The following is a 24,809-nucleotide window of genomic DNA, read 5'->3' on the forward strand; positions in this document are numbered from 1 at the left end:
CATTGTTTGTTTTAGAAAAAATCAAGTTTGGAAAAATGTAAAAGAATTGCTTATATACATATAGTTACATGTAAAATTATACACGTTGGTTCATATATTCATGTTCTGGATTAATTTTCATCACTTTTACAAGTATATAAAAATTATTAAACGAGTTTTACGTATATTTTGACATCTTTAGAAAGTACCCGAGAAAAAAAAAGTTTTATAATATATATATTTATATATAAGATTAAATAAAATTATATATAATTTTATATGATTAATAGATATATAACATTTTTTCCCGGGTATTTGTAAGGTTGTATATTTATAACAAATTGTATATCGTCCTTATGGAAATAAATCAGATGCTCCTGATGGAAGTAAATCATTGAAATCTATCAAATTAATAGAGATTTTAATGGTTTCAGCGATTTATTTCCATCAGAACCGAAAAAAAAATGGATATTGTTGTGTAGTTTGCATCCACTTCTTCAGAGGACAGTAGTGCGCGGGGACATTTTTGTGGTTACAGGAATAAAGCCCTATGTCCTCTCTCAAGAGTCTCAGGTTTCACTGATTGGACGCGATGGCTGCATTCAGTACTACAACCGCTCACTGAGCGCTCAGTAAGCCCTTGCATTTTATTGGCATATTCCGTTAGAACTAAAAATATAGACCAAACAGATACAAGAGCTCACTGAGCGCTCAGTGAGCGGTCGTGGTACTGAATGCACCCATTTTGAAGCCGTTCTCATGTAGTGTGCCGTATATTCAACCAATTGAATACGACGAGATCGTAAATTCTGCAAAAGCGACGATCGCTCTAATCGAAATCGAGCTTAGGTCGAATCTTTGAATTGCCTCTTCGCAATTCGCATGGTGGTGATGGTGGTCGCGTATTCGCGTCATTTTCTCAGTTACTGATTTTCGTGAGAGTGAATCAGTAGACGGCGCAAGGCGATTCGAGTGAATCGCTCTGATATAAATTACGTGGATATTTCGAACGCTCGCTACATATATACCTGTACGTTTCTCTTTATCCTATTCTCGGTGAATACCTTAGTGATACGTGTCTATCGACTCTTTATGTGTGACGACTAACGTAAGAAAGACTATCTATCTCAATAGATTGTCTCTCGAGAATAGAATAAATAGATTATTTCAGTGCATGCGTCGTTGTTGAAGTTGCTAATTAAATAACTTTCCGGCTCATTTTACCGGTTTTCACACTGATCGCGTTTGTCTTGTACAGAGAGCACTTACAGTTTTTGTTTGATTTTCAAGCCAAGAATATGATTTTCTCATTGCCATATCTTGAAGAAGCGAATTAAATATATATATATATACTTATATATGTCTGCATTTTGTCTCTATTTTCTGCTTTATCTAACTGAGTCGAATCTTATATGTTAATGTACTCTCGTAAATCGTATGCGAATTAGGTTGCATTCTGTTATGTATGTATTCACACACAAACACACACATATGCAGGTATATATACATAATATCTATATTATATATAGATTAATGGAACACACCTTTAGTTGATTATTAGTCTTAAGTCACAAACTTGCCTCGTAATCCTGATGTATAATTAATGTGTGCTGACTCTCTCTATATAATAGAGAAAATGAACAGTATACGTAAAAATATTGCTGTACATTTTTTGGAATATATTAATTAATACATAATTTACATGTTTATTTTTTCTTGTTTTATTTTACAGCAAATTAAATATAGTTATATACAAGATATGTAAATAAATTACAACAGCAATTTATTTTTGTAACAATTCTTTACATATGTAGGAATATACAACTCCATAGTAGTGGTTTCTTGCTTATAAATCTGAGTACTAATTTCAATATAATTCTTTTTCTTATAACTTCTATATACTGTCATATTTCAGAAATGTCTGAATCCGATCTGTTAGCTGGTGACCACATTGATGGTCTAGATGGTCTTGAAAATGGCCAAGATGGAGATACTATTATGCAGTGTGATGGCGTAAAACGTGATTTAGGCGAAGCAAACGTTGACGATCCTGTAACTATTGCTATTTTTTGCAGTAGTATATATAGTCATAAAATTCCTTTTATATAGTAATACTTAACTTATAAAATATTGTCCATAACTTAGGAATTAGAGGCGATTAAAGCACGAGTAAGAGAAATGGAAGAGGAAGCTGAAAAATTAAAACAACTCCAATCTGAGGTAGATAAGCAGATGAACATGGGTAGTCCACCTGGTATTAGTAAGTTTCTAAGTTTATGTTTTCTATTAAAAACTGTGTATATACAGGGTGTCTGGTAAAGGCTGTAACGACAATTAACACACATACATACACATAAGAACATAATATTCTTATTGCTCATCTCATTTCAGCAAGCCCATTAAATATGTCATTAGAAGATAAAATGGAAGTTGATAATCGGTCCATTTATGTCGGCAATGTAAGTTCACTATAATTCATTCATGATTATTGAAATTTGTAGCATAATTCTTCTCTTATAAAATATATTCTGTAGTGTATGATAATGTTACAAAGATTTAAAACTTAATTTCTTTTGCAGGTTGATTATGGCGCTACAGCAGAAGAATTGGAGCAACATTTTCATGGCTGTGGAAGTGTCAATAGAGTTACAATCTTATGTAATAAGTTTGATGGTCATCCTAAAGGATTTGCTTATATTGAATTTGCTGAACGCGATTCTGTACAAACCGCAATGGCCATGGATGAATCTATGTTCAGAGGGCGTCAAATTAAAGTAATGCCTAAAAGAACAAATAAACCTGGTTTCTCTATGACAAATAGGTAATTCTTTGTTTTATAATTAACATATTCTAATTGTAATTTTTATGAAATAATATAAACTTATAAATAATTATTAGTTAGTATTATATGTATGTAACTCAAATTTATTTGGATCTTACAACCTCAACACTTGTATTTCATTGCTTATATTTATAGGGGTCCCAGAGGTGCAAGAGGTTATCGAGGTATGGCTAGAGGAATTATTCGTGGTAGTGCATACTTTGGATACAGGCCTACAAGGCGTCCTAGGTAATAATTAATTTCTATTCCATTTTGCTATCTTCTAATGAATACATTAGCAATTTTTATAATATCTTTGTTCCTTGAAAAAAAAAAGAAATTTGCTTTGTATTCTATAAGTTCTACTTATTACTTCATTTTTTCTTGTAGGAGTTACAGACGTGGTTACTATATGCCATATTGACCATTTTAAAGTGTGGCAACATTATTTTACAAGTGTCAAGGTAAGTTTTTATTTTAAGTAACATATATAATAATTCTTATTTATCACTCAAAGAAAAGTTCTCAATATAAAAGGAGTAATTTAGTTTTTCATTCAATTGTAACAGTTAACAGTTTTATAGTTTCTTAAGAAATATGAGAAAATAAATTATTTACAAAAGAACATTTCTTTGAACTTTTTAAATTTTCTGGAAGTTTCTGAATTTCATGCATTATTATAACTTAAGGAAAGGCCAGAAATGTTTGAATTTTGATGAATTATAGCTTGAATCAAAATAAATTAATACAAATGTTTATATATATTATGTTAAATTAAAGTTATTTAATTAAATGTTTTTGAGTGATTTTTGCTCATATTTCTCTTTTGTTCAATCCCTTATTTAATCATGTTAAATATCAAAATAAATGTATTGAAACATCAAGATAAATGCAGCCTTATCAAGATAAATACAGCTTATATCTATTAGGACTATTCAAATAATCAAATATTCTTTTAAATAACATTTTTCATAAATAAAAAAGAAAGTAAAATCGAAGAATATAATTTACTGGTCATTCCTCCACGCGACTTGGATTACAAAATTATGATTTAATAGTAATTATTCTTTAACTTCTAGTAAACTTAACTTTTAATATAATCTGATGTATCTATATGATCGAACTTAGTAATGTAACAAAATTAAAATTGAAGAAATTAACAGTTATTCTCTTAATTCATTGGATGTAATGAAATATGATATCTAGATACATTAGTACTGACACTTGGCCATAATAAATATCTATACTATTAAAAAAATGTTAAAATATATATAAAGTTACAAAATAATATCTTATTTTGTTTTCTACATATGGCATTTTTAGTCGAGCTCAGCTAAAGAAATTTTAATTCCAATTAAATGTGTACATATTTACTGTTTCATAAATTGAAAGTATAGAATATGGCCTTGTGAGATATAACGTTGCAAATTGTAAGTTTTTGTGAAAAATTGATTAACAATTCACACAAGAAACTTACAAATATGTATGTCATCATGCATTGTATTAAAAAAAAGCGGTTAAGATATTTAAGTAAATTCTTATGATATGTCCACAGAAAAAAAAACTGATACGAAGGAAAAAAAAAGAGAAAAACATCATGTCAAAAGAAAAAAAGATTGGACAGATGGGCACAATTAATTATATTTGATTTAATAATTATCACATAAAACTACAAATGTAGAACAGCGATCATTCACTATTGTAGTTCAATAAATTTTTGTTAACAGAGTTTAATATTATTAAATTGAATTTTGTATCCGCCTTAAAAACTTTTTCAAAATATTTTGTTTTGCATATTCATATATATTTCAATTATTTTATGTATCTGATGGAAAATATATTTCAAAAAATTATTTAATACAAATAAATTTTAAGTCTTATATTTAAATATAACTACATTGTTATTACAAATAACATTATAATACATATTATAATTACAGACATTATATGATTAAGTATTGAAATGTTTGAGTTGAAATGTTTAAATTTCAATTAAGTTTTTGCAAATTTATGAAATAATTACTAACAATCTAACGTACTTATATATACATATATGCAAGATATCTATACATCAACTTCAATAAAGTTAATACTACATCATTCAGTTTGTATAAAAATATTACATGTGTGTTTATTAAAAACAATTATATTCTTAGTAAGTAATTCCTGCAAATAATACAATATTATTTAAAAATATATACTTGAAAATTTTCGTATACACTTAAAAGCAGAAACTGAAAAGCACTATTAATTTTCATATAAAAGAATAGCATGTGAAAGCATATTTGTATTTTAGTGTGATCTTATTTTTACATAATGTGATAGATATAATTATAGGGGTAATTATATATAAGGATGTATGTGTTGTGTTAAGGCTGATACAACAGAATATTATAGATAAAATGTGAAATTTAACTATTAAACATTGATATTTGAATATTAATATTATGACCTCTGAATAGATTATTTAATTAACTATATAAACTGATATATATTATCTACTTGATAAAAATGCTGTCAGTTCATAAAAATGTTGTGAAAGTATAAAAAAAATTGAACTACAAAGTGAATGTCTAGAATAATATCACATAACTATAATTTGTAGTCAATTTTGTATGCATGATAACTGAAAGTTGCGCCAAGAAATTACGAATTGTCATAATTGCATTGTATGAGATGTTCGATTGCACATTGTAGATTTTTCGTCATGTGCAACTTTCATTTACTCAGTACTAACTATACATCTTCAGTTTTATCTTAAACATATTGCTACTAATTTGTAAGATGCGTGTAAAATATGTTCCTGCAATATTGATCCATTGTGTGCTAAGGTGTTAGGAGGAGTGCTGATTTTCAACATATTTATGAGACACATTTCGTAATGTTACTTCCATGTCGCTAAGTATTTTGCAGGTGCAGCGCAGCATCAGCATCAATTGAGTGATAATTGATACAAATTTCACGAACAATTTTTACGTTTCATTAAGGAAAAGAAAAAGATTATTAAGATATATATATGTAATATGAAATGTAAAATTAATGAGTGGTAAATAAAGAATTTCTTGGCTAATATAGAATTTTAAATATTTTAATGAAAAGAGAAAGAAAAGGATGCATTTTTACACATCTATTATTTATTTAAATTTTATAAAATCAATACTATAAAGCATTGATGTGTAATAATACGATTATTAATTTATCAAAGAAAAAGCATATGTAAAGGCTGGCATAGCAGTTTATTAACATTCAGTACCATTTAAATTGATATTTCTTACATTTTAAGTGTCAACATGTAATGCTATCATAAGAATAAATTTCGTTTATATAAATTCGCAATATTTTAATAACAGATATAATCTAATATTAATATGTATTTCTCTTTTATTACAAACTCTGATTTTTGTATAATCTCTGAAGGCATAATACACATGATCAATTTTCAAAATGTTTTTATTAATATTTAATAATGAAAATTCTAAAGGATATTTATTAACAAAATAGATTGAAGATCTGAATTTGAAACATTAAAGTATGACAAAATAATTATTTTAACCCTTTTCATATACATGTTTCTTCATTGAACTACATAACAAAATGAAGGTTAACGTGTTAGCCTAATTTTCTGAAAAGTACAAAAAGTAAATGTATAACATGATATACAATTTAACATCCCAATCTATATGAGTCCAGATTATATTAGATATACTGATCAATATGAATATAATTTAAGAATAATTTAATAATTACATCTTTTTAAAATAACGTTAATAAAATACATAAAATTATTCATTCAAACATCAATACAATTTTATTAATTACGAGCATTGTATAAATTGTATAAAATAATTATAGTTTAATATTAATTATAAAATAATTACAATCATCTTTTCTTTTCGTAGTATTAATCATTAAAATATAAATATAATGTAAATGTGGAGGTTTGAATTACAAATATTTTAAATGAATAATTATTTTAATTAATTGTTCTTCCTACGAAAGTAATTAACTAAACTAGAATTTGAGATATAAATCATAAAGATCATCATTTATTAAATAAATTGTAAAAATAGAGATATATCTTAAGACAAACATTATATTGATTAATCTTTCTATTTTCTGCAATAATTTTAATGTAATTCTGAAGTTGTAAATAACACTTTAAAATAATATCAATAAAATACATAATTATATACAGGATATTCTAAAATTTGTGAATCAAAATACTACAGCAAGAAAATATTGGATAAATTAAATAAAAAAGTTTATAAATTTTTATTTTAAGCAATAGTTTCTAAAATATCAGGGTTTAAATATGACTAATTATAAACTATACGTTTGTTGGATGGTCATCTCTGTGAGTATTAATGAATGTGTTGAAGTGCGCTCGCTAATACCACCACACGCGATTCTTGGACAGGTAATCATTTAAATGTAGTCTGTAATTAACCGTATTTATATAAACTCTTATTATCTAAACAGTTACTGCCTAAAATAAAAATTTACAAATAACTTAATTTTTCGAGGATTTCCTTGCTATAGTATTTTGAGTCTCTAAAGGAAATTCTTTTTTTTTTTTTCTTAATTTGTTGATCCCTACACATTCCCGAAATTTAGTCATTTAAATTCGGGACACTGTATATAATTAGATGAATTATTCAAAAGAATAGTTTTCTTTTCCTTTTTTTCAAATAAAATTAATTTGTTCTATAAAATTATATCTAAATATTATTACAAGCTATATAATTTATTTTTCTAAAAATAGTAAACCTGCTTTAGTTTTATTAGTTTATCTCATACAATTATTACTAAAGAATTTTGATAATTTTCGAAATTATACATACAATACACTATATAATGCAGAAAATATTTATTTCTCAATTCAGATCTTCAATTCAACCACAATATCAATTCAATTGTAATTAAAATTTTGGATTGATGGTTTTTATTTGGTTGATTGATGGTTATGTATTTTATTGATTGTAATCTGTCTTTACGGTAATTATATTTATGACCATATAATTTTTATATTCATTTGGTCTAAAGAACAGGATATAGGATTTCACTAAGATAAACATTGACTAGTACACCATGTGGTATTTAATTTTCAAATTGGAAAGCAACAGCTATCGTTAAGAATTTAATTCAAGCGTTTCCAAAATCGATTGACATAAACTTTGCAAATTCGGTTGTGTTGTATATTCTGTATGTGTTTTTTCCAATTGTTTTAAAGTTTCTACTCCTCCTTCTCTGATCAACATCACACAATAACGTTTTGCTGAAAATAAATATTACGATATGATTATTATGACATGATTATTATGGATTATTATGTTATATTAATAACTTATTTATTTCAATAATTTTCCCAAGTCTTAATTCCAGAATTTAAAAAAAATGTTATAATTTTGTATAGAGTTAATTTATAAATATCTAATTACATTCTTATATAAAATTAATTAATTCTTAAAATTTATATTATATAAAATATTATTTTCAAACTTACGGTTTATTGTGCACACATGATGAATTGCCCATACTGCCCAGAGTTGAACGGGATATGCATCTGTACAACGTAATAATGGGAAAAATGGTTGGAAGCTGCGGTAAGCAACCATCTCTCCTTGTGGTGTTTGCCAATGAGTTACAGCATGAACCAGTTGATCCAATAATTGCTCCCTGCTCGGTTGTGATGGCATACTACACCAAGATCGAGGACCATCACTAAGTAAATGTGCAGCGATACCAGCTGCGAAATAAGATACATCAATGTGCTCGGAATCAAGCAGCATAGAAAGCATTTTTATAAACCGAGGTTGCATAAGTCGTGGTCTCAAATGATCGACCTAAAATTTTAAATACAAAAAATGAAAAAATTACATGTTGACACAATGTTTCACTAAACATACAATATAGATATTTTGATATTACAGGATTATACATTCATATTGAAGATTGAGTACAAACCTCTGCTATGTTGTTTAACAAACCAAGAACTTTAGTTTCCACACTAGATTCTCCTTGGAAGCTATCCAATACTTCAAGAAATAACTCCATTCCACCTTCATCAAGAAAAACCTTGCATGTAGCAGCACTCTCATCCGTTAAATTCCAAAGAGCGCTTAATGTAAATTTCATTGTAATATCTACTAATTTGGATTCAACCTTAGATCTAACCATTGCAAGCAATTTCAACATATATTGCGGCTGTGCACCAAGCATAGACGTTTCCAATGTCGATATCTTTGCTGCTAATATTGAGCAAATAGCCACAGACATACGATTCATGGATGCATCATCAAATGTTGACAAACAATTCATAACTAATCTCGCGCATCTGTTAAATTAAAAACTTGTAAATTAAAATTTTTTTTTATTTATTTGTATATCACGAAGAGAGATATATCCATATACTGAAATTTCAATATTCCTACCTATAGATAGTAATATTAACTTACATTTCATTCATTTAATATATATAAGAAAAATTAAACTATATAAAGAGAAATACTTTTTATTTATTTATGCTAGTATATTAATTTATTGATTTAGTAATTTGAATAAGCTACTTTTTTAATTTTGATGCTCGTAACATAAAAATGAATGAAGATGTAGGAATAATTTTATGAATAATTATGAGTTTAAATAAAACTAGAGTATTTTATCAAAATATGGCGAATCAAAGGAAAGCAAATTTTGTAATAGAATAAAGTATCTATTCACGCTATGCGTAAGTATTTAAGTTTTAATACACAAGATAGAAAGATTGAATAAAAAAAGATCGATAATCTTTGATATATGTAGAATAAATAAGTGAAGACATCAATACATCATATTGCTAAATCCAAAACTATTCAAGTGTATATGTGCACATTCTCTTTTATCAACTTCCATTTACAAAAAATAGCATCTATTTTTATTGTTTATTTGATGTAATATTGTTATTGAAAATTTGCATATTACAGTAAATAATATGTGAAATATTCATAAAGAGTTTAAAACTAAAAATATTGAAATCTCAGAATACTTAATTTCGAAATTATAAATTCATGTACAGGGTGGTTCATTTAAATCAATCCAGTCGATTTTCTCCAAAATTATTGACGATACGAAAAAATTTCGGAGAAAATTCACTGGATTGGATTGATTAAAATGGATCACCCTGTATATATAAATTTATGTAAATACCTATATTTGTCAAATGCAACATCCTGTAGGATCCTATCGCTACACAGGGTCAATAATGTATTCTTTTGAAGTTGATGATTAGTTGGATATGATTCCATTGCTAATAATGTTAATTCGACTATTTGTTTAAGTATTGATGGATGAATCATAAGAGCTAATTCACCCTTTGTAAGATTATAGATACACGCAGTAGCTGCCATTTGTACACGAAACTCCTGTGGATGTTCTCTCATTCCAGGTAACACTAATTTTATCACATCAACTCGTGGTTCAAGAAAATTTGGTGTCAAACGGAATAAGTTAAATAGACATTTTTGAAGATATATTGGTCTGTATGTATACCTCCTAAGAGCTTCCAAAATTTGAGATTCTGTTGCTGTACCACTGATCTGAAGCAAAAGACGAGATAAAATATGTATTATTTCATATGAATTGCATCTATCAAAAGTTTTTTTTCCTTTTCCTTATTAATTAATTGTTGATGATTATTATATGCTATTTAGTTCGCATATTTATACTTTTATTTTTTATCTGTACTTCTAACAAAAAAAAACAAAACTTAATTTTACAATTAGCAATCTTTTTATATTTGCAAATGGAAATTGATTCGTTATGGAATACATATTTCATAGAATAGATGTACGAACAATTAATATCAAACACCAATATATTGTAATAATTTTTCTATAACACATAGACATGTATAGTATAGAAGAGAATATTTATCTTTAAAATTTAACACGTTTTAAGAAATAAATGACCGATATGTATGTACATTCAGCAGCTGTAAAAAATTATAACATTTTCAATAGGTTTCGGAATGCAGCCTTTGTGTTGCAACCTTTTAGCTGATGAATATACAACGCGGAATAAATTTAACATTTTCAATCAGGCGAATGGTCGGCACATGATTTGAAGTATAAATAAATGTCTACAATGCATAAATTAATATTAAACCGAACGAGAACTACTTTACTCATAATGATATAATAATATTATAAGTTTAAAGGAAATAATATGAAAGAGATGAAATATGTCAAATTTTGCATAACTAATAACAATAATAATGAATGCCACTACATATCCATACAAATATACAAATACAATGTAACAAAAATATTCCAATTTTTTTCAGAAATTAAAATAATAGAGACAGTATAATATCTTGCATAGCATTAATATCAATATTATGTCAACTTACAACAAATTCAGATCTATAATCCTTATGTGTTGAATCTATAAAACTTTCATCGTAACAAGCATCAGAATGTACTAGTCCCAGAAATCTCAAACGTATATGTGATGCAATGAAATTTTTTAAATCTTTCGGATTTATATCATCTTTACCTATGTAATAAATGTTACACTTAATGAAATGACACATCAGTATAATTAACTAATAATTTTATGAAATGCAACATGCATTGTCAGATTACTATAAACATATATACACAAGTATTATATTGCATCACTCACCTGATAAGTCTAAAGTTGTTAAATGAGGCATACAATTCAAAGTTCTTAAAAAATCTGTTATTTTTGGTTTAGCAGGTGCAAAAACTTCAAAACCATGCGGATCTTTCTCATCGGAAATATCTAAATGCCTTAATTCATTTAGCTCCAGCAACACTGGTATTAAATTTCCACATCCACTTATCTTTAAATTATACATATGTAATGTCCTTAAACGATCTTTACATTTTTTTAATGGTGTTATATCGTCAACTCTTGTACAAGATATATCTAAGCTCTCTAAAAGGGGAAGATCTTCGACTACTATGTCCAAGCCATGTTTATTAAATTCTGTTCCTGAGACATTCAAAGTATGAAGTGCCTTTAATTTATTTAATGTTGCAATATCTACCATGCGTTGTCTGTAACAAAATACACATGAAGATATATAAAATTATTAACTATCATAAAGAATTTCCATAATTCAATGCGTCAAGAATTATAATAACCTTGAAAAATCCATAAAGCTTCCTTTAGCTACACTTAGCGACCTAAGATTTTGTATACTCCAATCGCCTAAACAGCTAATTAAATCGTTAACAGTGATTTTCAAACCATTTACTATTAAATCTATAACCTTATGCTGCTTAAGAACACTTAAACCTTTAGCTGACAATGTTGACGCATCTTTCAATCGTACATGCCTGGAAGAAAATTAACTGTTACTATAAATCCATTTCTCTTTCTTCTAAGTACTCAAGTCTCATCACCTTAATCTAGTGGTCTTTGAATCAAAAAGTGTAATTGTCAAATCAGACAACATGTTCTTCTCACATAGATTGGATAATAATTGCTCTGATATTTCGGCCGGCAAGAAGGCATCTGGATGTCTAAAGGTGAGCCGGGTTGTACAAGATATATCTAATGAGGAAGCATCGTTAGACGATGTTCTACCTGTTGCAGTATCAAAAGCAACTTCTGTGCTATTACTGTTCAGTGTACAGATATCTTGTTGATCTAAAACTTATGCTGCTTTAATTCCGCAAAATCGGTGCACGAACGCTAGTTTTATTCGCCACTTACCAGAGACGGAATTACTACTTAGAGTATTGGATAATACTTGAGTATTATCACTAAGGTGAATCTTGCACAGGCCGAGAAGATTACCGCAGATAAAATCAATGCAAACTTCTTGGAGACTTCTCGGAGACTCAAACATTTTATGTTTCTTCTGTCATTCGTACAATAATCTTTAGTCCTTTGTTCTATCGGCTTCCTAGAGAGCACCAGTGATCCATGTATTCACAGTCCTACACCTTGAAAGTATAGAGTAGAAAAAAGCACATGAGTCTCTCAACATCAACACTGCGATATTTCAATACTTTAGACAAATTATATCCTTGCACGAGATTATACAGTAACACGTCATAATTATAAATATATGATTATAAATACATAAGATATATATATAATAAAAAAAAAATTTCCCTCTTCGGAGCACGGAAATAACGTCATGTGAACTGTATAACGGATATCGTGGTCGCATCAACGCTCGCGCGATCAAGCACTTTCTTACAAGAGTCAAATCTTAGCGGAGGTGAGCAAATATAATCCCGCCAGCAACGTTCGGATAACAGGATTTTAAATAACGATTATATAATAATAATAATAATATAATTCTGCACGCGAAAGCAGAGAAATGCTTGCGCATTACCCGAATATGCTACTTGTCGCGCGTCGAGATCGGAATTAGCGCGATGTGTCGCCACGAATACACGATCGTGTCGACCGTCAAAGTCCATACAGGAAGAGCTCAGCGTCGAGTTCTCCGAGGGTGTGCAATGTACACGCGTACGACTTTGCAAAGCAATTTCGCTAGGACAGCCACGAGGACTCGCGGACTCTCATCTGTGATGTAGACGCCATTTTGACTCGTCAAACGTCAAAACAGACCAAAAAAAGAGCGCGGCCGTGTCGTCGTTGTCGTCGTCATCATCGTCATTATCGTCGCTGTCACCGCGCGATACAGCGTGAATATGGAGTGAGCGTGTTTTCACGACCCAGCTGATTTCAATCGCTGCGTGAGAATCGATTCTCGCGTGACAACGGGACTTCCCCGAACTCTCCCTTGATCCCCGATCCCGTTGCAAATATTATAATACTAGTATATATTTACCTTCGTACCTCAATGAGAGGTAGCGAAGAAACGGCGAAATCTAAATATGACCGAATTGTGACGTCCGTTAGTGCCGCTTTATCCATATTAATTGCGGCCACATGCGGGCGATGTTCCAATTTTATATAAATATGTATAGATGCATCGACGAAGTGCTATTAAAAACAGTCGATTTTACGGAAGTTCGAGTCTGAACTGTTAAAGTTTTAGCGATTTCGGCTGGAATACATTAGTTCGCACTGCATATAAAAGCCATCATATATAGGCTGCGGTCCACTTGATGCTACAAACGCTTCGAAGCGTTTAAGCGACAAATCAGAACAAAGAATTTTACGAATTGACTAATCAAAGAATGCTTCGAAGCGTTTCCCTATAAGCGCATAATATTATTTAATATTAAATAATATTTTAGGCATATTCTCAGAATATTAAATATAATATTTTAATAATATTTTACTAAAATTATATAAAAAAACTGTTACATCTGTTCAGTATAAGTATACGTTTAAAAACTAAAAATGATTTTTGCTCTCAGTTGTAGAACTGGATATGTATTTAAAATCACGTTGAAACGTTTTTTTAGCACAAGATGCAGCATAGACTGATAAGAACTTTTCGTTACTGGATTGTGAATTCAAATTGCACAAAATTAAAAATAATTAATATTTATTAATATTTTAATAATGTTTTAGGAATATTAAAATATAATACCTAGGTTTATTATATAAATGGACATACAACCTCTATAGAATACTCCTGTAATATTAAAAAAATATTTATGATATTTTCGAAATATTATAATAACATTATTTTAATTTTTTTTAATAATATTCATGTAACATTCTAGGAACATTTTGCGCTTATAGGGTTGTAGCGTCAAGTGGACCGCAGCCATAATTGCCGTAAAGATAGTTTAATATAAATACCCAATAAAATATCCAATAGAAAATAAAGTTTATAATAGTCAAATCTGGATCTTTAGTGTTTAAATAATTTCATGTGAATTTATATACTATGTATGTAGTTATTTGGGCTGCGGTCCACTTGACCCTACAAACACTTCAAAGCATTCTTTGATTAGTCAATTCGTAAAATTCTTTATTTTGATTGGTCGCTCAAACTCTTTGAAGCGTTTGTAACGTCTAGTGTCCTAGAATACAATCAAAATTGATGCTTAATATTCGTCCATTTTGACCACGTGATTCTTTTGGTCGTTAAAGCAGCCGGTTTGAGTGGCTCATAAAAATGTACCTTTAGGCCGAATCTACAATAGGGGTTTTAAACCTTAAGCTGTAAGAAATTAATCAATTGCCCCGGATCTACAATAGGGTTTTAAGCCTTAAGCCATAAGAAATGGACGAATCACAGTCAATTATTCTCCTCGAATTCGATTGTAATTGGTCAATTTCTTCTAATCCGGGGTTACAGTCAAATGCGAGGAGAATAATTAACTATGATTTGTCCATTTTTTATGGTTTAAGACTTAAAAACCTATTATAGATCCGAGCTTAAGCAATTTTGCCGACTTGAACTCGCCTAATTGCCCAATGCACGGCTGCGTTCAGGAATTATGGAGTCGATTCTGTATCTTCAAACAAGGTGAAAATTACAAAAATGAGCGAATTTACTAGAATACTGATAATTTAATTGGTCAACACCTAGTAAATCGACCCCCAGATAACTCTAAGCTATAGGTTACGTTAGGTATATTATAGCAAAAATGCACCCTAGAATTATCTAGGCGTTATTCCTGAACGCAGCCCACAGTGTGACATGGGCTTAATTTGACGGCTCTCGTTGGCCTTGGCGCTCGTCATCTCAGAGTTACGTGATATTTCGTGTTTCATGGCCGTGCGTACTCCGTACTCGCATATATACTTTCTCGCACGCCATTTTGGAAGAGGAGGTTTGTCAAGTAGTTAATGTTCTTGGAATTTGTTACATTTCAGCGTCGTGCGTTTCCTCAGGTGAAGTAACGCATCAAAGATGGGCGAAGATTTTAACGGAGGTGAGTAATTCAATAAATTGACGCGTTCTACTATCAAACCATCCTCGCGATGTTCCCGCGTTATTAACTAGCCAACCGATCTGTTTGCGATAAGTACGTAATGGCCGGACACGAATTAGTAAACAGTTTAAATAATTGATTTTCGGGCTTTCGTTAATTAAACGTCAAATTTGTTTAATTTTTTTACTGCATTCATATTACAACGAATTTACGCAATTTGAAATATTTATATTTAGACAAGTATATTAGTATCTATATATTAAGAATATATTGTCTATTAATTTTATTAAATATTTAAACATTGTATTTGTTCGATATTAAGCATAGTGATATATATATATATACACCAATAATTTGTAGGGGTAAATTACTACTATATAATTTGATGATCAAGTTGTACACTAATTTTTTATACTTAGATCGTGATAGACAAGATCGGGATAAGGACAGAGATCGGGATAGAGACCGTGACAGGCGGCATCGATCACGCAGTAGGGATCGCAGAAAGCGCTCTCGTTCTCGCTCCAAAGAACGCAGAGACAGAAAAAGAAGTAATTCACCGAAAAAGAGTCGTAGCTCTAGAAGAAGAAAGCCATCTTTGTATTGGGATGTACCACCACCTGGTTTTGAACACATTACTCCTTTGCAGGCAAGATTACTTATATTATATCTTGGACTCTCTTGAAATAGACATATATTGTGCTGAGTTTATAAAATTTGCATTCAATCCCTTATGATCTTCAAACATCCTCTTTTATCCCAATAAATATAACTCTTTTTTGCATGTCTCAAATTAGATTCTCAAATACAACGACAAAATATTATTAATAATATTATTAATAATCTATTGTTTGAACAATTTATAAAATCGTACCACAGATGTGCTTGTATAAAATTATATAACTTTTATTTTTTAAAAATATCCTAGGGCACTCCAGCCTCAAAAGCCTATAAATAAATGCTATTGTGTATATATCTCTATGTGTATGTTTGATGTATTTGTTCTATATGTATATGTTGATATATGTTTTATCTATACAGTATAAGGCTATGCAAGCTGCTGGACAAATACCTGCAAATATTGTAGCAGATACACCACAAGCAGCAGTGCCTGTAGTTGGTAGCACTATAACTCGCCAAGCAAGAAGACTTTACGTAGGGAACATTCCATTCGGTGTCACTGAGGAAGAAATGATGGAGTTTTTCAATCAACAGATGCATCTCTCTGGACTTGCACAAGCCGCTGGAAATCCAGTATTGGCGTGTCAAATTAATTTAGACAAAAATTTCGCATTTTTGGAGGTATAACTTATCACATACATATCAGATATATATTTATATCACTTTTTATAAGTCATAAAAAAATATGTGTATACATACACACATATTACGCATTTTAATTAGTTGTTACTTAAGTAATTTCGATACTGGTAACATTTTTTATTCCTTCTTATTTTTTAAATATAGTTCCGATCGATAGACGAAACTACGCAAGCTATGGCATTCGATGGCATAAATTTCAAAGGGCAGAGTCTGAAGATAAGAAGGCCACACGATTATCAGCCAATGCCGGGAATGACCGATAATCCAAGCATGAACGTGCCAGGTACGGTTCCTGGTATGTTTTAAACATACATTTTCTTATATTTGATTATTATCAAAGCCTATTGGCTTGACTTCCAACATGCTTGACAATAATTTTGTACTTATTTTAATCGTTATCTCTCTTTCAGATTCTCCGCATAAAATCTTCATTGGTGGTTTACCAAATTATTTGAACGAGGAACAGGTATGCCGGCAAATCCGTGAAATAATTTTATTTATTGCACACCTTTGGATGCAGTTCTTCTCCATTGACGCCTATTCCAATCAATTGCATTAATCTGTTGAATTGCATTGCTGTGGCTGGCACAAACTTTTATCAATCGTGAGAATCGGCTTCAATGATCAATGAAAAATTGCATCGCGATGTCACAACCGCGGGATTAGTATGGAGACGCGCGTATACTAATCCCGTTGCGTTGTAAGTTACCCTCAAAGGACTAAATTATAATATAGGTATTTAGCTATTTAGCAGTGAGTGCACTCACATAAACACAAACGACCGAGAACCCCCATCTTACTCAAGTTCAACAGAGGTATGTATGCGTTTCCACCAAGATTTCGGCGTCGATTAGGTTCCTCATTAGGTAGAGGTGTGTTTACTCGGATTGTGTGGCTCCGTGCTCTTTGTGTTTATCTTCGGACGATCCGCTTCTCGTTTTCCTGTGGAATTTCCTTTGTCATTCCTCGCATCTTGTCGTCTTTCCAATATGGCATATCTAGTTTAGGGAACATTAGTGGCGTTTACAGCATTTAGGTGGGGGTATGCAGTCGCATCAACGGTTATCTTTCTCTCTCTTACAGCCTTTCTAGGCACATCGCGGACCCAGTCCATCACGAGGAGATACGAGTCTCTCAAATCTAGGCAATCTTTTTTTTTTTTTTTTAGGAAAGTCAACAGGGAAGGGGGAGGGGGGAAAAGAATTTGTTCTGACTATTCAGAAATAAATCGAACAAAGGAAATAGACGATCATTCGCGTTTCAATCTGATGCAGAAAAATAAACGAAATAGATACGTGTGACTTCTTGGAAAAAAAAATAGCTCATTAAAGCTGTCTATGACTTCTATTTCCAATTTGAAATGCTTTTACAGAGTCGTCCACTTTTGTGCAGCAATGATACATGTTGCAAAAAATGGATCTTTTTTAGGTCTACAAGAAAAGCATAAGATCAACGTTTTTTACATGTAGCAGTTTTTTTTTTCCTTTTCTTTCTTTTTTGGGATTACAGGGTCAACACATAATTTTATGTGCATCTGGTAACAGCTCCAAGTTCTCCGGTATATATTCTTTTCAGGAATACTTTTTCCTTTTTGCAGCTATTCTTTTTACAGGCTTTTCAGGCTTTACTGCACGTCTCGTCTTGTGCCTCGTTACGTTTACAGGTTACCGCGAACGAATGATCTTCGAAATATATCGATGCATTGAGAATTTGAAAAAAAATGACAATGCAAAGAAAAACGGAAAATATTAATAAAAAAGAAATGGCAATTTCATTGGACATTAAGAAGTTAAATGTAACGATATTCTTATAAATGGACTATGTTTAAATTCGTAAGAGAGTAAAAAAAAAGAATATGAACGTCTCGTTATTATGTAGTAAACTATGGACTGATACCAGTACCCTTTCTCCCCATTTCTTAGCTTAGGGTCGTGCCGATCAAAAGCATTCGCTTACCACTACCACTACTTCTACCACTACTTCTACCACTACTACTACTACCGAACATGACAAAATACCACACTGCCTGGAGAGAGGCTAAGTCCAATCCCTCGAGGCAAGTACTTATACCATTCTCATGCCTTCGTACATTGGGTTTATGCGACAATTTTGTAGCCCCCCTTCCTCGATGTGTTCTCGGTTCTCCTGTGCCAATGGTGCGTTCTCTGATTCAATAGTTTCACATCAATAAAAGCATGTTGCTTAATCTACTAAATCGCGCCGAGTAATTAGTTAATTATCAGAATCAAGTTCGCAAAAAAAAAGAAATTCTTTAATAAGAGCAACATGCTGTTATCTAAAGTTTTGAGTTTTCAGTTTCCCAGCCAGTGGAAATGTAAGTAAATTTAATACATATATTATAATTTAAAAATATCAAAGACACACAGAGATCGGTGTTTGAAATAATGTAAGGAAAGACGCCGGAGCGCAATTAAGTGGAAATTGTTTCGTCGGACATGAGGGCGGTGTGTAAGGAGAAGCAACTTTTTTTCTCATACTCTTTTGTAGATAATTGGTTAGAAATCCAATTAAATCCTTAATTGGTGCAATATCTTCTCTTCTTAAAAAGCTATTGTAAAAATATTTTTTTTAATCCTTATTTTATTTTGATGTGACTAATATAACAAAGATAATTAATCTCATTTAATTTTGCAAATGCAAAATTTGATTATACCTAATTACATATAAAAAAAGATTTTAAATATCTTGTACATAAATTTTTACATCTGATAATCTTCATCTAATTGTAAAAAATTTTGCGATTAATTAATATTTATCATAGTTGCATTGTCTACATTTTATAGATTCGAAAACTTTATTACGCGAGTGAGAGAATAATATTTTTCATGATAATACAGGTGAAAGAACTATTGATGAGCTTTGGACAACTGAGGGCGTTCAATCTAGTAAAGGATTCTGCGACCGGTCTCTCCAAAGGATATGCGTTCTGTGAATACGTAGACGTTTCGATGACTGACCAGGCGATCGCCGGATTGAATGGAATGCAACTGGGTGACAAGAAATTAATTGTGCAACGCGCTAGCGTTGGTGCTAAAAATCCTATGATAGGAGCGCAAGCTCCAGTACAAATTCAAGTGCCTGGTTTGTCAATGGTTGGCACGAGCGGACCTGCGACTGAAGTAAGAGCTAAATCGAACGAAATTGTTCTCGCAAATAACGCAAATTAATGATTTTGCAATCATATTTATAATTGTACAATATCTTTCAGGTGCTTTGTTTGCTCAATATGGTCACGCCAGAAGAGCTAATGGAAGAAGAAGAGTACGAGGACATTCTCGAAGACATTAAAGAAGAGTGTAACAAATACGGAGTTGTCCGATCTGTGGAGATTCCTAGACCCATCGAGGGTGTTGATGTTCCTGGCTGCGGCAAGGTACTTAATATATATATATATCGACATAATGCTTCTACATATTATTTACTACTTTTATTCTGTTACAGGTATTCGTAGAATTCAATAGCGTGATTGACTGCCAAAAAGCGCAACAGACTCTCACGGGCCGAAAGTTCAATAATCGCGTCGTAGTTACATCGTACTTCGATCCCGACAAGTACCACCGTAGAGAATTCTAAGTTGTAGAATTCTCTTTTCATACCATTTAATTATATATATATATATAATACATTGTATATGTGGTATTTGAATAATCTAAACGTATTTCAAGAGAAACTATATATTTACCAATGAATAATCGATGATAATGATAAGAAATTTGTCGTGTTTAGCGGCAAGCGATTAGAGTTGTAAGTATCGCAACACCGGCAAAAATTCCGATACACAATCGTATAATCACGTTTTCTCCGCGCTTTAAAGACACAAGTATGAATATATGTAATAATAATAAATACATTTGGTCGTTAATATAAAATGAATAAGACGATAATTTGATAAACCTGTTAAAAGAAAAAAAAATAGATTCTCTACAAAAGCAGGATAATAGACAAGACTAAGACTGCAAGATTAATAAAGCAAAACCACAATGTCATTGTGTTTCTGCAAAGTTTTTTTTTTTTTTTTCAAAATTTTACATACACATAATTTACGATACTGATGATTCATATAATATAGCGACAGGTGAGGATTATTAAAGATTTTGTGGAAAATTGACTCAATTCGCGAGCTGTAACGCAGGTGTATAGGAATTGCTACCCTCTCCGGTGTCCGCGGCATCCACCACGAATTTTTGCAATAATGCGTAAAGTCCACCGCCGAGTAGTAACATGCCGATACCCGTTAGAAGTACTATGGCCCAGGCCGGTATAGCCGTACCTCCTAAAAATGATTTAATATTCAGACTTGCGATTTCGATAACGCGTTGCGTTCTTCTCATTCTACTTACTGTAATACTGTCTGGTTATTGTTTTTCGGCCCCTTAAAATTTTGCGCCTTGCCTCAACTTCCTCCAGGAATATTCCCATTAGAACTATTCGGTGTTATTCAGAAAGCGAAAAAAAGATTAATTCATTTGTATATGGAATCCATGATTTTTTTGCGTGTTATATTGTGTAATGTTAAGATTTATTGACAAAAATAATAATTGCGACATTATCAGTTTGGTAAAAATAATTAAATTCTTATTTAGAATGGTAAATGTTATAGATGATTACTTGTCCTGATAAAACTCGGTAATTATTTTTGATCAATCAACGGGTTTCTATAATGTAAATGGAACGTCTTTATTTTTACTATTGATTATAGACGAGTTTATCGACACTTTTTGCATATTGAAATTAAACGTTACTTACGTAAAGCTATAGTTAAATAACACACAAATTTTCTCGAACACATTTTTCTCCTGAAAAAGGTCAATAGATGAAAAATAAAAGAACAGATCGAATCACTGTAGTGAACTGTATAATGTCTACGCAACACGCGTACTGAATCACACCTTTGATAAGAGATAAGTGAGTGTACAGCTTATCTGTTTTGAGATAGTGAGATACACTTTCATTTGTACGAATATTCACGTTTCTACACCTGACGATGTTGTACAAATTTAGAACACTGATCGAGAATTGTCAATCTATCATTGTATCTATTACATTAATTATATATTGTATAAAACTTTCAATCTCTTTATATTAATCAGTATTTTTTCTAAAAAGAAAATTTTCCAATGATCTGTTATAGTATCGCTTAAGATTTTTGATTGAGATTGTACAATATATGAATATCAATAAATTATGTTCTTTTATAGTGCTTGAATTACTGTACATCGAAATAAAAACGAGGTAGCAGGATTAAGGATTTTCAAGGGTACAATGTCGATATCCAGTAAAGAATAGGACATTTGAAAGTCCGTTCTTCTTTTATGATCCTTTTATTGATCCAAATCAAAGAAACTGAATTACATCTATAACAAATCATTACAAAATTATTGCAATTACGTTCGATCGATGCCTATGCGTGTGTGCCTTCGAATTGAATTTTACAGATGTAACGCGACACGCACAATTTCGATAAGGAAAATAATCTTGAATAAGTTAACATATATGGAAACTTATGAATGTCAATGAACGAAAGAACGATGGAGAAGAGGCGGGAAGAATTCAGTTTCAAATAAATTAAAATAAAAAGCTAAATAAAAATTCGCCATACATTTCATTAAGACTAGAATACATTTTTTTTATTTTACTTGAAAATTAGCATCGATGTGATTGTGGTAATTCGCACATTCAGGCGGCCCCTTGCAAGTTTCTCCTTTTATTTTCTTTCGAAAAAGTGCGACGTTAAAACTTCAAATGCAACTCATGAATATTAATTACCGTAATCTCAATATAAATATAGCTGGCACGTATACAAAGCATTCTAAATTCCATTTCACGTTTCGGCAATCTCGCAACGTGCCTTTTCTCTAACCCTATAGTATATACTCATTTACAGTCGTAACAAGGATCGAAAACATCTCTTTCTTTATGCCCTTTCTAATAATTTTATTCGTCAGCACCATGAATTTCTCGAAGAACATTCCTTTCTGTCTTTCATTAAATGAAGACATAAGAAACGTCGACGCTTTAAATCTTTATAATCAACTAAACAATAGTGGATACATGTTTCTTCTACGTTTAAGATTGTAAAAAAAAAGAAAATTTTCTGATGAATATTTGAATATTCCTCCAGCGTATTGCACTCCTAAACTGACTCAATCTGAGAACTTATTTTCTATTCTTTTGATCTTGGTATCTTTTTATATGTTTATCATGGAAAAAAAATGTAATTCTGCAGGAAACAACTCTCTCGCTTAAGATTACGCACAAATCGCTAAACAAAATAAATAAATAATATTGTATATATATATATGTATGTGTATATATACATATATATATATGTATATGTGTTTATATATATACATACACATGTCTACAATGCACTTCTTACAAAGAAACCCATGGAAGTGTCCCTCTCTGATTTTAATAATCTCTGAATATGTTGTTTTCTAGATAAAAATAAGGAATATGTATTTTTTTATAAGAGTCCAATCGCACTTTTAAAAGGTTTAAAAAATTTATTTACATTACAAATTTTTATTTATAAAAAATAAAAGTTAAAAATTTTTTTCTACATTTTTTCCTCTCTATCTCTTACAGTTTCAATTATATTTGCTTAAAAAAAACCGATTTTCTTCAAAGCATCCATTAAAGTGCATCCCTTAAAAGTGTGATTGGACCCTTATAAAAAAATACGTGTCTCCCTTATTTTTACCTAAAAAACAACATATTTAAAGATCAAAATCGGAAGAAGACACTTCTATGTGTGGGTTTCCTTGTAATTAACATATTAAATAATATAATAATAATTATTATTAATTCATTATATACTCAAATAAAACATTCAGATCAGTCCTTCCTCACGATATACTTCGAAAAATAATAGGAATGAAAGGAGAATCTATCTCTGACGAATGTATTAAAAATTTCGCCAAAGGAAGATCGACAGAAAGATAATGCATTTCTTTCTAAATCTCTATCCTTTACACACTATACTAAGAAAATTCATAATACCGGGCATAGCCACCATAGAGATCTCATCTAAATATGAATTTCTTTTTTCTAAAGTTATACCTTACACGCTTGCGATTAAAGTCACTTCATAGTTTCGCTCTTGAGAATATTTGTAATACTTGGATGGCATAATAACTTCAAGACATACTTCGACAGAAATAACCGACCTATTTACTTGCGATAGTCATTAACGAAATTGCAGTCGTGAAAATGCGCTGCGCTAAATTGATGTTTTATTATTACCCTTTAAAATCCTAACGCGGCTTTTCATTAATTCATATTGTATGGATCTTTATCTTCCATATTTTTTCTCTTTTTTTTTTTTACAGAAATGTAAATTTCGCTCGTATTTTCGCACTACATATATGTATATCTTTATTTCTAGATTGAAATTTAAGCTACCTTCTTATTTGTCACAGATAATGTATAATTCACTTTGAAAGTATGGAACTAAATGCGAGAATAGTATTACATAGGTATCTTTTTTCCTTTTTACGATGCTGATATTAATGTGAATTTAACAGTTCTAAATAGTATACGAAATCGTGTATGTATGTGCGTATATGTGCATGTGCGCACGTTGCATTTCTTTTAGAACTATAATCGCATTTTTCGGTGTCGCTATGGTTATTCTTGTAGTCATTCCCCAAAACATTTTTATAACTGTGGAGCAACAACTGTCGTGGAGTTTTTGTTAGGAATTATCGCGTCGTTATTAAATACCATCAATAGATATATATCGCAAATGTGTGTATGGTGTGTATGATTCAAAATTCCGTATGCAAGTTATTAGAGTGTGTTTGCATGTGTGTACACACACACACCATATACATACATACATA

General features: G+C 30.7%; 4 protein-coding genes across 8 annotated transcripts; 2 read left to right on the plus strand and 2 right to left on the minus strand.

Annotated features, from left to right (window-relative positions):
• Positions 1-818: 818 nt before the first annotated feature.
• Positions 819-4,376, plus strand: Pabp2 (poly(A) binding protein nuclear 1). 2 transcript variants are annotated; one of them, XM_018456096.1, is made up of 8 exons: positions 819-1,009; positions 1,895-2,031; positions 2,125-2,239; positions 2,371-2,438; positions 2,559-2,800; positions 2,957-3,049; positions 3,191-3,264; positions 4,356-4,376. In XM_018456096.1, exons 2-7 carry the CDS (start codon positions 1,897-1,899, stop codon positions 3,222-3,224), a joined length of 687 nt encoding a protein of 228 aa, XP_018311598.1. In that variant the 5' UTR covers positions 819-1,009; positions 1,895-1,896; the 3' UTR covers positions 3,225-3,264; positions 4,356-4,376. The 2 variants fall into 2 exon arrangements, with proteins under 2 accessions (XP_018311598.1, XP_018311599.1); XM_018456097.1 differs by lacking the exon at positions 819-1,009 and adding an exon at positions 1,063-1,087.
• A 3,405-nt stretch (positions 4,377-7,781) lies between these two features.
• Positions 7,782-13,425, minus strand: LOC108727826 (protein zyg-11 homolog B). Of its 3 annotated transcripts, none has more exons than XM_018456090.1 (10): positions 13,152-13,425; positions 12,521-12,753; positions 12,208-12,391; positions 11,947-12,141; positions 11,462-11,859; positions 11,187-11,332; positions 9,986-10,374; positions 8,765-9,134; positions 8,304-8,643; positions 7,782-8,075 (listed from the first exon to the last, which is right to left on the minus strand). In XM_018456090.1, exons 2-10 carry the CDS (start codon positions 12,654-12,656, stop codon positions 7,930-7,932), a joined length of 2,304 nt encoding a protein of 767 aa, XP_018311592.1. In that variant the 5' UTR covers positions 12,657-12,753; positions 13,152-13,425; the 3' UTR covers positions 7,782-7,929. The 3 variants fall into 3 exon arrangements, with proteins under 3 accessions (XP_018311592.1, XP_018311593.1, XP_018311591.1); XM_018456091.1 differs by having other exon boundaries at positions 11,684-11,859; positions 12,208-12,454; XM_018456089.1 differs by having other exon boundaries at positions 12,208-12,454.
• Positions 13,426-15,466: 2,041 nt separating this feature from the next.
• On the plus strand, positions 15,467-20,940 carry U2af50 (U2 small nuclear riboprotein auxiliary factor 50). 2 transcript variants are annotated; one of them, XM_018456107.1, is made up of 8 exons: positions 15,467-15,621; positions 16,041-16,270; positions 16,663-16,923; positions 17,089-17,239; positions 17,355-17,410; positions 19,803-20,084; positions 20,174-20,338; positions 20,407-20,940. In XM_018456107.1, the coding sequence occupies exons 1-8, from the start codon at positions 15,600-15,602 to the stop codon at positions 20,536-20,538; spliced, it is 1,299 nt and encodes a 432-aa protein (XP_018311609.1). In that variant the 5' UTR covers positions 15,467-15,599; the 3' UTR covers positions 20,539-20,940. The 2 variants fall into 2 exon arrangements, with proteins under 2 accessions (XP_018311609.1, XP_018311610.1); XM_018456108.1 differs by having other exon boundaries at positions 17,089-17,227; positions 20,407-20,538.
• Positions 20,941-20,993: 53 nt separating this feature from the next.
• hoka lies at positions 20,994-21,978 on the minus strand. The gene is made up of 3 exons (XM_018456109.1): positions 21,712-21,978; positions 21,306-21,389; positions 20,994-21,238 (listed from the first exon to the last, which is right to left on the minus strand). Exons 1-3 carry the CDS (start codon positions 21,752-21,754, stop codon positions 21,075-21,077), a joined length of 291 nt encoding a protein of 96 aa, XP_018311611.1. The 5' UTR covers positions 21,755-21,978; the 3' UTR covers positions 20,994-21,074.
• Between the last annotated feature and the right edge of the window lie 2,831 nt (positions 21,979-24,809).

This window comes from Mycetomoellerius zeteki, unplaced genomic scaffold (assembly GCF_001594055.1).
Source record: "Mycetomoellerius zeteki isolate Tzet28-1 unplaced genomic scaffold, Tzet1.0 scaffold55, whole genome shotgun sequence".
Taxonomy (NCBI): domain Eukaryota; kingdom Metazoa; phylum Arthropoda; class Insecta; order Hymenoptera; family Formicidae; genus Mycetomoellerius; species Mycetomoellerius zeteki.